Source organism: Corvus moneduloides, chromosome 20 (genome assembly GCF_009650955.1).
Source record: "Corvus moneduloides isolate bCorMon1 chromosome 20, bCorMon1.pri, whole genome shotgun sequence".
In the NCBI taxonomy this organism is placed as follows: domain Eukaryota; kingdom Metazoa; phylum Chordata; class Aves; order Passeriformes; family Corvidae; genus Corvus; species Corvus moneduloides.
The window spans coordinates 10867762-10880564 of record NC_045495.1 but is presented as its reverse complement, the minus strand read 5'-3'; the positions used below and the strand labels follow the sequence as shown (position 1 = coordinate 10880564).

The following is a 12803-nucleotide window of genomic DNA, read 5'->3' as shown; positions in this document are numbered from 1 at the left end:
ATCAGAGGCGTTACGACTCTCTAAATTGTAATTATGACAAGTTTTTTTACTTCCCATACTGAATGGGTGTCAAACCTGCAGGCTAGCATGCTTGCATTGCAGAATCAAATTCCTTATCCTTTGTACCTGCTCAGAAATCAGCACATGCATGTAATCTTCATCAAAACTTTCCCAGTCTCCGGGTTTTGCACAAGAGAAGAAGCTGTTTTGGCTGCTTCTAATCAGCAGTGAGATTTTCAGCCATTGAAGACACTGCAGCAGGGCAGCTGTGCCTTGAAGCCTTGAGACAAGTTTTACTGAAATCCTACAGTGAACCTGTGTGGTTTGGGTGTTCTGGGCAGTAATAAAACACATCCTGGGCACTCACCTACAGCTGGCATCCATGACAGGCTGGGGGCAGAGGGGTTGGAAATCATTCCATCAGAAAAGAGCCTGGGGGTGCTGGTTGACAGTGGCTGAACAAGAGCCCAAGGGAGTCCGGGTGGGCAAGAGGCCAATGGCACCTGGGCTGTGCCAACCACGGTGACCAGCAGGACAAGGGCAGTGACTGTCCCCCTGTGCTGGCACTGCTGAGACCCCACCTCAAATCCTGTGTTGTTTTGCACCTCTCACTCCAACGAAGACAATGAGAGGCTGGAGCGTGTCCAGGGCAGGGAACGGAGCTGGGAAGGGGCTGGAGCCCCAGGAGCGGCTGAGGGAGCTGGGAAAGGGGCTCAGGCTGGAGCAAAGGAGGCTCAGGGGGGACCTTGTGGCTCTGCACAAGTCCCTGACAGGAGGGGGCAGCCGGGGGGGTCGGGCTCTGCTGCCAGGGAACAGGGCCAGGAGGAGAGGGAACGGCCTCAGGCTGGGCCAGGGGAGGCTCAGGGTGGGCAGCAGCAGGAATTTCCCCATGGAAAGGGTGCTCAGGGATTGGCAGGGGCTGCCCAGGGAGGTTTGGAGTGCCCATCCCTGGAGGTGCCCAAGGAAGGGCTGGAGGTGGCACTGAGTGCTCTGGGCTGGGGACAAGGTGGGGATTGGGCACAGGTTGGACTCGGTGATCCTGGAGGGCTTTTCCAACCTAAATGATTCTGTGAATCTGTGTGTGATTCTGTGTAAGTCAGACCAGTGTCCAAAACATTCTTTGTCTCTGGTTCATAGCTAAACATATCAGCACAAAAAAGCAAATCACATCGTGGCTGGTGGGCATCCTCTGACAGAGAAGGCAGGGCAGAACCAGGTTGGACTCAGAAATCAGGAGGTGCAGCTCCCAGAGTGTGTTTGAGTTGAAAGATATATAGGTTGTGTTAAAAATAATGAGGTTATCAAAGAATCATCGTAGAATTGCAGAATCGGTAAGGCTGGAAAAAGCACTCCAAGATCATTGAGTCCATTAACCCAGCACTACCAGGTCCACCACTAAACCATGTCCCTAAGCACCAGATATACACATCTTCTGAACACTTCCAGGGATGGTGAGTCCATCTGGGTGTGGCAAGGATAGTAGGCAGCATATTCCTGCTGTTTGCCTCTGGTTTCTGAGTCCCCAGACAGACATGTCCCTCTTGCACTTTGAAGATGTGCCCAACCACTGAAAGCAAAATCTTCCTCAGCTTAAAAGGAAGACTAAATATCCCAAAGAAGCCACCAAGCCCTGTAGACACATGTAAGGTCTTTAATTCCCCTCTCCCAAGGCTGCCTTGGTTTCTGTCTCTTGTGGCAGAAGTACTTCCCAAATCCTCCCCATGGAAGAGGAAGAAAACAGCACCTTCTCCTGAGTGTGTTCCACGGGAATGTGGCAGCCCTCAAATCCCAAGGCAGCCATTTCCCAGGCAGGATGGTCACAGGCTTGGGATCCATGCCTCCCCCTTGTTGTTTCTGAACAGGGAAAGGTGATTATGAGCAGGTAGCGATGATCACAGGAAGGGCCCAGCTCTGCCTGGGGTCCAGCTGGAGGGACATTCTCAGGGTTATGATTACACAGAAATGTCCAGCTGTCCACTGTCTGCCTGTCCTCCTGGGTGGCACAGTTCTCTGGGAGGGACATAGCAACATTCCCCTTGGAAGCTTCTCTCCTTCGTGGATGTTTTGCCTGTCTCTGGTATGTCAGCATTGCAATCCACAGTTATCTCTGCTGCCAGACCTCCCTGTGGTTGCCATGGCCCCCCCTCAGCTGTAGCACACACAGCTGGAGCTGGAAGATGGGATTGCTAATGGGAAGCTCCGTTCGTCATTCCTGATATCCCCTGGTAGGCAGAGAGCATGGAGTCACGGACCTGCTCTGTCAGCTTGGGAACATTGTCTGGGCCCAGGCCAAGCGTCTCCACTTCTGGCAGGATCTGGATGATCATCTTTCCTGGAAGAAGGTGAGAGAGGGGGGAAAAAAAATACATGAGTGGTGTAGAAGAGCAGGAGAAGGTACAGCAGGAGGGTTGGTGCCAACCAAGGAAATGCCCTCGTTCCCACACCAGTGTGGGAGCCCAGCCACATCCCAAATGCACACAGCAAAAACCCAGCCCGGGCTTTTCCCATCCACAGAGAGCACAAGAATCATAAATATGGAAACAGGTGAACATCTCCTCCAACACAATATAGTGTTTCATATAGGATGAGTTTTCACAGCAGAAAGATCTCAGGGTCTGTCTAGATCACAGGCAAAGAGAAGATGTTTAATACAACACTTCCAAACTGGCTGTGCTCTGTCTGTGTACACCAGATTTAGCAGGGTCCCTCCTTCCAGAAACATACTTTGGGATGATGGAAATTGTGGCCAGGATTCCCTGGTCACACAGAAGCACCTAAGCAATGGACTGGTGTAAACTGGAAGAACATAGTGGGGAGCTGCCATCACACTCTTCTGTTCTAGCACCAGGAGTCCCCTGGTTTGGCCAGTGGAGACAAGACAGCGCCTGCACAGACAGGAACCTGGGGATCTGGGGAGTGTCTGTGATGTGTTGTAATGTTCTTGCATGACTTTACACGTGTGCCTGGAATGAGATCCAGCAGTGCCAGCAGCAGAGCCGTGGGAAGAAGGCAAAACAAGCGTAGAGAAAAACTTCACAAAAGGAAAGGGTTTGTCAGGTTGGATAGGGCTTGGAGCAATCTGCTCTTGTGGAAGGTGTCCTTCCCCATGGTAAGGAATGGAATGAAATGAGCTTCAAGTCCCTTCCAACCCCAATCCTTCTGTGATTCCATGATTCTGTGTTCCCTGCCTTCACGTCTTACACCCAAAGCCAGGCTGGTACCTCACTTCACTTGCTCCTACTGGAAGAGCAGAGTGATGACGAGGCTGTGCTGGAAATACAGGTCACTAGGGAGCAGACTTCCAGCAAGCACCAGATGTGTTCCATGAATGACAGTGTCCAACACCAAGCACAGAGCCACAGGCTTTCCAGAGGCTTCTCAGCACACCCAGCGCCACTGTGGACACAGGGAGCTGTCCTGACCCACAGACCTGCTCAGCATGCAGGAATCTTGACCACCATCTTCAGAATCAGCCCTGGCAAAACTTCCAGGTGGGGAAAGTGGGAAAGTACAAGAAAAGCTAACTAGGGTTCTTTCTTCAGCAGTGCAGGTCCCACCTGTTTAACAGCCATTTAGAAAAGGGCTCAGAGATCAGCTGAGCATGGAATTAGCTAACCATGAATTCCCAGGGTGACTGAAGTTGAATATAAGCAAATGTACATGCAACTGCAAAAGTCTTTCCTAAAAAACTCAGGGAATTCTTGTAATCTCCATCCTTGGAGTTAATACAACCTCTTCTGGACTGGTCACAAAGCCAACTCGTCTGTCTTTAGAGCTGGCCTTGCTTAAAGCAAAATGTTCAGCTGCTTCAGAGATCCCTCCCCAGGATGTTATTCTCTGATTTCCCAGAGAAGGGAAGGGAAGGGAAGGGAAGGGAAGGGAAGGGAAGGGAAGGGAAGGGAAGGGAAGGGAAGGGAAGGGAAGGGAAGGGAAGGGAAGGGAAGGGAAGGGAAGGGAAGGGAAGGGAAGGGAAGGGAAGGGAAGGGAAGGGAAGGGAAGGGAAGGGAAGGGAAGGGAAGGGAAGGGAAGGGAAGGGAAGGGAAGGGAAGGGAAGGGAAGGTCCTATTGACCCTCAGGTGGGGGAACACTTCCAGATCCAAAAGACTTTTGTGTGTGAACAGGGAGAGGATAAACCCAGCAGGTGAAAGATGACTGGAAACTGGCAATTCCATGTTTATAATTTGCACCACTCTCTCTTCCAGGTGTCTCCCTGCAAGAGAATGACTGCAACCGAGCACAACAATGGGAGGAATGAGAAGCAGATCCTCTCCTTAGGGAACACCAGGGCTGGCCTGGGAAAGAGTGGCAGAAGTCCATTTTAAGCTGCTTAGCAGCAGCTAAGGGAGCGAAGGAACAGGATGGGTTACTTTTCTTTGTTGGAATTTGTACCATTTTTTCCTGCATTTTCCTTCTGAAGCCCAAGACTTGTGTCATTTTTTCCCAGAAAATTTTATCGTTGGCCAGTAGAAATTTTTGTAACCATAAATGTTTCCCAGCTCTCCATGCACCTGCAGATCCAAGGGCAGCATGAGGGGTCAGGGGCAGGACCTACTCCAGGACTCTGCTGCTTCTCCAAGTTCTCTTGGACAGGTATTGGACAAGCAGTGAGAAATCCAAGGGGAGAAGAAAAAGTGATGCCTGAAATGTCCCATTTCTTCCCGAGAAGATAGAAACTGCTGTTTTCTGGGTGCCATCTCCATATTACACGTGGTCCTCTGCCCACCCTTGTCATGGCTCCAAGGACTGAGCTTGCACCACCACCCAGACCATTCTTTGCCCCAGGTCATCCTCACCTGGTGTAAACCTCTTCTCCTTCCGGTTGTAGAAGCTGTTGTAGGAAGACAACACTACAGGAATAATAGGGACCTGGAGGGAAGGCAGTCTACAGTGAGTATACACATCTCCTTATCCTTCCCCCAAAATTCATGTTTTCAGGTGAATCTTGCACCTTGCTGATAATTATCACTGTCAGTGCCACAGCAGACACTCAGAGGATTATTTGAATATTTAGATCATTTAACTCTATCACTCCATGTCCTCACTACTCGGCTTTGTAATTTCATCTCTGTATTTAGGCCAACAACTGTGGATTGTCAGATTACTGCCTACAGAGGCCAACTCAGCAGAAACTTCCCTGTGCAGGTCCAGAGCTCTTGTCAAGGTCCCCCCACTTTTTTTTTTTCCAAGCTGTAACAAAGGTTTTCCACTTGCCACAGAAACAGCCCCCTCCTGTGCCACCTGCAAACCCCTGAGGGCTCCTGGATGTGTGCTCAATCCATAGGGAAGCCAGGGGCCAGGACCCAGGTTTGCTGGTGGACCACAGTAAGCAAATCACACTCCAAGGGCAGGAGGAAGGTGAGTCTCACCTGGGCTTTCACAGCCAGCTGGAAGGCTCCACGTTTGAAGGGCAACATGGAGCCACCATGGTTGCGAGTTCCTTCAGGGAAGATCAAGACACGCAACTGCAGGAGGGAGAAGACATTAAGGCAGAGGAATCTCCAGGTACAGTTCTAAGCCACTGCACAGGGATGGTGCCCTGGGGCTCATCTCTGTACTCCTCACCTCCATTCATGGACACAGAACACACTGATGCTCTCACTCTGTTCTGCTCAGTGCCCAGCCCAGAGACAAAGATCTCTTCCCACCCACATCCAGATTCCTGTTTTCCAGCAGCTCCTCATTGGACTCCTCCCCACTCACGTTGTCCTTGTGCAGGGAGTGTGCCACCTCTGTCAGGGTGCCAATGGACTCTTCCCTCCTCTTGCGGTCGATGAAGATGACCCCTGAGAGCCAGCAGGCCAGGCCGAATGTGCCCATGTACAGGATCTCCTTCTTGGCAATGGGCACACAGCGCCTTGGCAGTATCTCCATCACCACTGCAAAGGGACAGCAAGGACAGAACAAGTTGTCATCTGCACTCAGAGTCCCTCTAGATTCTGGGTGACAGCCCTCTGCTCTAGGAGATGCCATGCCTGAAGCTTCATAGAATCCCTGGGGAATTTTGGGGGTCTCTAGACCATCCACCCTGGCACTGAAGGAGAGCAGCTATGAGAAGGCTGTGGTCAGCTGGCAGTCTTGTCCCCATTCCCTCGGAGAGGGTGAAGCTGATGTAGCTTGAAAATGCCTCTGACACCCTGGAGAGCAGCCCTGGCCTGGGGCTGGCTGGTGAAGGACTCTGTAGCAGCCACGCCTGCCCTGCTGCCTGTGGCACCTGGGATTCCATACGACCCACCCCTACAAACACCTGGGGCCAGGAGCAGGAGGCAGGATCACCACATACCCAGGATGTCAAGGGAGGTCTGGTGATTCAGCACCAGGACGAAAGGTTTCTTAGTCCTGAGGTTCTCCTTGCCCTTCACCACTATCTGAATGCCAAAGATGTATTTGAGTGGCAGGGCCAGTGTGCGTAAAATCCTGGAAAAAGGAGCAGAAATTAGCCAAAGAGATGTTGAAATTCAGGACAAAACACTGCATCCGAACCAGCCCACCTCATACACTGCTTCTGCCAGTTTCCCACAGACACAGATTTGACCATGACTTGGAGAAGAACAATTAGTGTCCCTCTGCAGCTAATTATTTAATTACAGAAGACAAATACACCTCACAGATTTCCCTCGAGCCATACATGACCATTGACACAGCAACTCCAGTCCCAGAAGTTCCACAGATCAACCAAATATTAGATAATATCCATATTCACAGCACACCTTTGTACTCTGCTTCCCTGCCCACTTTGCTGGGTTGGGAATACAGGCTGCAATAAACCTGTGCCTAACTCTGCTGGCTTTGAAAGAGAGGGGTTTGCCTCTAGGTGACATTAGGCTGCAGTGCTGGGAGCCCTATTTGATGAGATCCTGGTAAAATAAAAAAAAAAAAAAAGTCAGGCACCAATGTCAAGAGGTGAAGAAAATTTCTCAAAGCAAAAAACTGATGCTCAGTTAGGAGATGTGAATTCTCACTGGAGCATAAAATGGAATGGTAAATTCTGCTTCTGCAGCACTTCAGGAGGGTTCAAGCACTGTGGTGCTGTGTACAAGAGTCATCTTCGCGTCCCCCCTCAGCCCAGGTTCCTGATTGCCACCACCACTGATCACTCCTGGACACCCCACGCAGCCTCCAGGCGAGTCCTCAGCCCAGAGAGTCTGAACGGAATCTGGAGAGACAGGATGGGCAGCAATGGGATGGGCTGGGGGACTGCCAGACCTGGGACACCAGGCTGTCACTGAGCTGATGGGGACACCAGTGCCCATGCAGGGGCCAGCACTGCACCGTGGTGATGTCTCAGGTGTGCACTGGCTCAGAGTAGAGATTAGGAAGAGCACCTGGGATGGCTTTCTCAGCACAACTTAGAAATGGAATGGTCAGCCATGGGGAGGAGGGAAATACAGCTCCAAAGACCAGATAAAAGAGCTTTAATAAAAATAGCAATATGCATTACATCCAGGTTGTTGGCATTACCTGCTTTGGCAAATCTATGTCACTTTTTACATCCTTTCTTGCCATAATTTGTTATTCTTTTATCGACCCCAAACTGTAGGTACAAAAATGCTGTTAGCGAGGATTTTCTTGTTATTTTTCTAAGTCTGTGAGAGACTTTTCTCTCTCACAGAAGAGGTAGCAGGGAATGTAAACAACCAAGCCACCTGCAACCTTGGAAAGTCTTGTTTATGGTATAGTAAAAAATATTTTGATAATGGATGTTTTAGGATTTTGGCCAATCACCCCCAAGGGGTGGCTGGTCCTTTGTCCAATTAGACTATGAAGAAAAAAGTCTATAAAAGGTTTGTAAAATAATTAAATAAATCAATCTTGCTGCACAATTCCTGCCTGCTGGATCTTCTCTCCTCCTCCTCCCTATGGCTGCGGGACACGGTGATATACCGTAGGAACCAGGCCTGCGGTAATACCAAACCAGTATTAAAACCCACACCCCTTCTCTGAATTACAGCGTCATCTCCCCACACCAATATACAACTGATCCCTCCACACCACAGCACACCCCCAGGACCCTCCACATCAAAGCACTGGACAGAGTGGACTCTATCAGTGCTCAGAGCAGAAAGGAGCCACAGACAACTTACATCATGTTCTCTGCGTTACGTCCACGAGGAATACTGAGGATCATAACCCCAATGCTTATGGTGAAGAGCCACAACTTATAGAAGGTCATCTTGCAGAAGAATCTGAATGCAGGTTTCACCTGGTAGAGGACTAGAAAGGCAATGAGCAGACAGGTAAAGGGGTAGTGAAGGAGGAAAAGCTCCATCCTTCCAGCCCGGAGCAGGTTGAGCAGAGCAGTGAACGAGTCACGAGCAGCTGGCGATGTAGAGCAGAGGTGAGACTCCCTCCATCAGCTACGTGTGGGTGGTGCAAAGCTGGAATGAGGTTTGGGAGTGAGGCTTCAGCCAGGCTGTGCTCTCTGCTGGGAGCTGCATTCACCATGGGAAGCCGGTTTAGCAACGGCACTGCGAGAGCTCCAGGAGGGCTGGATGGCAACACAGCAAACACAGCAGCAAAGCTGTGCGTGTGCAGGGGCTGTGGGGCTGGCAGTGCCTGGAGGGCCCCTTCAGGGGGCTCTGGGAATAGGAACCCTGAGGAATTGTAAGAAAACCTCTAGTGGGGAGGAGCAGGATGTACCGGACAGCACAAACCCTGTGCAGAGAAGCTGTGGCTGCCCCATCTCTGGAAGCGTCCAAGACCAGGTTGGGGCTTGGAGCAAGCTGGGGTAGTGGAAGGTGTCCCTGACCATGGCAGCGGTGGAACTAGATGATGTTTATGTCCCTTCCAACCCAAACCATTCCATGATTCCATGATTCTATGACCCCAGGATATCTCACTGTGTGCAAACATTAACCTTCACCAAGCAAACTGGCTGCAAGATGTCCAGGAAATCAGAAATCAGTATTTTGGAGGAGAGAAAAAGAAAAGCAGTGATCTGAGCAGCCAGACCCTGCCCTACACATCCAAGAACTGGAGGGACCAAGCTGAGCAGCTGGACATTCCACATGTAGAGTGGGAAAAGTGCCACAAGTCTAGAGAAAAAGATAAACAAAGCAGGAGCAGCTAGTCCCAATGTGTTCCTGGCCAGAGGCAGGCACATGTTCAGACAGCATCTGCATAAGCAAGGAGTAAATCAGGAAAATGCAGGTATATCCTGGGACTGCTCCAACTGCATTTCATCTCCTAAAACAACTACGTGAAAAGGAACTTTGCAATAGCCAGAATGACTGGGCTGAAAAAAAAATGTTTCATGATTCATCGTCTGCCCACCAGGCCTTGCTCTAGAGCCAGCACTTCAAAGGAGCAATGACTCTAAATTCCAGCCAGGACTGAGAGCTGCAGATTCTCAAAAGGGAATAGCCAGAGGACCCATAAAACCACAATGACCATCACCTGCAACCTAAAGAACAAAGTCAAATCCTCGAGGACAGTAAAATGGGCAAGACTCAGTGATATTTCCTGAAGAAACTGAGAAAAGACAGAATAATATAGAAAGGCACTGCCTGTGCTCCCTGCTCCTCTGGCTTAGCCAGGGACCCTTCTTATCCCGATTTTCAATGGAAAACTGGAGAGAGGTGACTGCAGCCTCACCTCTCAGCTCTCCCAAGGCTTCCCTGCAGCCACAGGAGAGGCAGCCAAATCAAAGAGCTTCTCCACAGCCTCTGAACTGTCCCTACACCAGCCCATGGAAATGACAAGAGCCCCATGTGTGCACACTGGGACCCTCTGAACTGGTGCTTGCAGAGAGCAGGTCCCTGTGGGAGCCAGTGCTTAGAGGAACCGTGGCCTCTTTCTGATTCTCCAAAGTTTGATCCAGCAAACAGTTGCCTTTCTAACGCCTGTCAGCCTTTCCTGTATCTCATCTGTACAAAGTTACGGCCTTTTGCAACTGGGGGAAGGTTGATTTGATGCACAACTGGTTCATTCTGACCTACCAGACAGAGGTTCCTAAAATGTAATGCCAGTGAAAGGAGTGGAATGGTTGTCCTGCAAGGATGGCCGTGGCTTCCAAACCAGGGTGCTGCTGTCAGGCTCCTACTGTAGAAGAAACCTTTGACACAACTCTGCACATAGAAACCCACCCAGAATGTCAGGGGCAAGGAAATCTGCAAGTTCACAACAGTTCACAAACCACTGAAAAGGTTTATTTTAAGTCACTGTCAGCAATTTTCAAAGACTTCACAGAAACATTGACGTTGGAAAAGACCTCCAGGATCATCAAGTCCAACCTGTGACTGATCCCCACCTTGTCACCAGCTCAGAGCACTGAGTGTCATATCCAGTCCTTCCTTGGGCACCTCCAGGGATGGGCACTCCAAACCTCCCCAGGCAGCCCCTTCCAGTGCCCGACCACCTTTTCCATGTGGAAATTGTTCCTGATGTCCAACCTGAACCTCCCCTGGTGCAATTTGAGGCTGTTCCCTCTCCTCCTGTCCTTTTTCCCTGGGAGCAGAGCCCAAATTCCCCCCAGTTGCCCCCTCCTGTCAGGGAGTTGTGGAGAGTAAGGAGGTCTTTGGTTCCAAAAGCTGTCTCTGATGAGAATGGAGAAAGCCAAGGACATTCCCAGTTCCCCATGGACTGAGAGTCAGCTCAGATCTGATACAACATTCGGGCTCCAAACCCACAGATACCAAAATCTGCAGCTATAATTTTCACCTGTTGCAAGGATCCCCAGCACCTGGGTCCATCCTGCTCCCGTTTCAAAGCAGTTGGCTCTTGCCTAACCTGCAAGGTGTTTTCAGAAACTGCAGCTCTAATGAAGATCCCAGTCTCCAGACTAAGTGTATCCATGCCCAGCTGACTCCCTTTTGCCCCTGGCTCTTTGCACCCTTTCCAGAACCTGGCTCAATTCAAATGAATCTGAGACAGGGAGAGGAGGGACTTGCTCACACTGTGAACTTTTGTCACACAGCTTTAATGACTCTCCTGCTCCCCAGATCTGCTCAGCCACATATTGGCCAGAAGAGAGAGGGGAGGCAGGGAAAGCGATCCAATGTGGTGGGAAAAGGCCAAGGAAATTGTCTTGTTCACCATATGAATGCTCAGAAGAGGATGGACTGTTGTCAGCACAGCAACATGTGAGAGAGAGGAGTTGATGAAGCCGAACATCACAACTGACTTCCAAATACAAAGCAATGACTCCAGCACAAAATACGAGGACTGGATTTTGAAATGGGAGTGATTCCCACTGAAAATTGCTGGCATAAATATTTCCTCTGGTACAGACTGCAACAAGCAGAGGGGCAGACACCAATCTCTTCTCTCTGGTAACCAGGGAGAGGGAACAGCTGAAGCTGTGTTAGGGGGTTTAGCTGGAGGTCAGGGAAAGGTTCTTCCCCCAGAGGGTGCTGGGCACTGCCCAGGCTCCCCAGGGAATGGGCACGGCCCCGAGGCTGCCAGAGCTCCAGGAGCGTTGGGACAGCGCTGCCAGGGATGCCCAGGGTGGGGTTGTTGGGGTGTCTGTGCAGGGACAGGAGCTGGACTGGATGATCCTTGTGGGTCCCTTCCAGCTCAGGATAGTCCATGTCTCTATGATAAGTTATCAAAGGGCAAAGTGTTGGGTCTGGCCAAGGACCACATCGGTCACCAGCCACCAAAGGGTGAACGGGCCAAAAGGGAATTCATCACCTACTACTCACTTAGAGGCATTAACATTGATACTAAAACCTTCAGAGGGATTCCAGGGTAAATATATTAGAGAAAGATCATCAAGACTGAGGAAAGTGTTTATGATGCTCTGACTGCAGCTCCATGATGAATCCATGTAACCCTCAGTTTTACAAGGCACAAATTAGCTTCGGAGACCAATTTATGAGCAAAGATATGGCTGGAAGTGCTTGTAATTACAGGAGAAGAGGTTTTACAAGAAAAGGTCTTCTGGCTCATGAAGACTTCTGTGGTATCCAGACAGCCCTGACAGAAAAGAGCGCAACAGACTGGAACCTGGGCTGGGCTGCAGGGCTTGCATCCAAGGGTTAGTTTAGAGTCCAGCCAGTGAACTCTGGCTAGAAGTAAAACAGTTTATCACTGTAAATCACAGGAAAACTGAAGGGGGAAAGGGCACCAAGAGATCTGCAGGCCAACCAGCTACTCAGAGCAGGGTTAACAGCAAATCCAGAGAGCTTGCTCAAGGCCTACACAGTCTGGGAGAATACCCAAGGCTGGAGATCCCAAGATCTCTCTCATCCCTGTGTCTGCACCACACCCTATCCCAGGGAATAACGTTTGTCTTTGTCTAAAGGTTATTTCCCTTTTTGTAACCTGCATCTTCTTGTCCTGTGGGCCTCTGGGAAGTGTTCACCTTCACAGCTATTCCTTAGAGAGACTGAAATCACCATGTGCTGCAGCCCACTGGCCACCTTGGTGGGCATCCACCAAGGAAAAATTGAGTTGGCACTGGGAGAAGGACCTGACAGGATGAACTTGGGTCGGACATCCAGGTCTGAGCAGAAACAGCTGGGTGAGGCTGCAGGTGGGAAACAAAGTGAATGAGAAGATTCAATAGAGATGAGAGAGAGAGCTGCGCTTCTGAAATCAGCAGCAGAGGTTGATCAAGGTAAACCATCCCATCCCAGCTCCTGCAGGATGCATCCTCCACCTCAGGAGCTCCACTGGCCAAGGCAGGCACATGCCAGGCACCCTATGGACAGTCCCTATGCTGCTGTGCCAGCATTGCAAGTGTTTGATCAAGTTGATAAAGTTAATCAAATTGTCCAAATTTCATCCTGGCTAAAATACAAAAAATCAGGTGTCTGTGCTTAGTGCACACAGAGGGGTTGTGGGTGATTTGAGCCAGTCACGTC

The 12803-nt window shown here is 50.3% G+C and overlaps 1 protein-coding gene across 2 annotated transcripts; it reads right to left on the bottom strand.

Moving 5' to 3' along the window:
• Positions 1-1631: 1631 nt before the first annotated feature.
• On the bottom strand, positions 1632-8385 carry LOC116454084 (1-acyl-sn-glycerol-3-phosphate acyltransferase alpha-like). Of its 2 annotated transcripts, XM_032130255.1 has the most exons (7): positions 8082-8385; positions 6281-6414; positions 5701-5876; positions 5367-5462; positions 4794-4866; positions 4553-4658; positions 1632-2332 (listed from the first exon to the last, which is right to left on the bottom strand). In XM_032130255.1, the coding sequence occupies exons 1-7, from the start codon at positions 8264-8266 to the stop codon at positions 2245-2247; spliced, it is 858 nt and encodes a 285-aa protein (XP_031986146.1). In that variant the 5' UTR covers positions 8267-8385; the 3' UTR covers positions 1632-2244. The 2 variants fall into 2 exon arrangements, with proteins under 2 accessions (XP_031986146.1, XP_031986147.1); XM_032130256.1 differs by lacking the exon at positions 4553-4658 and having other exon boundaries at positions 8082-8381.
• Positions 8386-12803: the final 4418 nt, after the last annotated feature.

Excerpts from the sequence above, each read along its gene's own strand:
- LOC116454084 (XM_032130255.1), bottom strand. The coding sequence starts at position 8,266 with ATGGAGCTTTTCCTCCTTCACTACCCCTTTACCTGTCTGCTCATTGCC. Across the intron at positions 5,877-6,280 it reads GACCTCCCTTGACATCCTGG|TGGTGATGGAGATACTGCCA; the intron begins GTATGTGGTGAT and ends GTCCCTTTGCAG. Across the intron at positions 5,463-5,700 it reads ACTCCCTGCACAAGGACAAC|TTGCGTGTCTTGATCTTCCC; the intron begins GTGAGTGGGGAG and ends TCCCTCCTGCAG.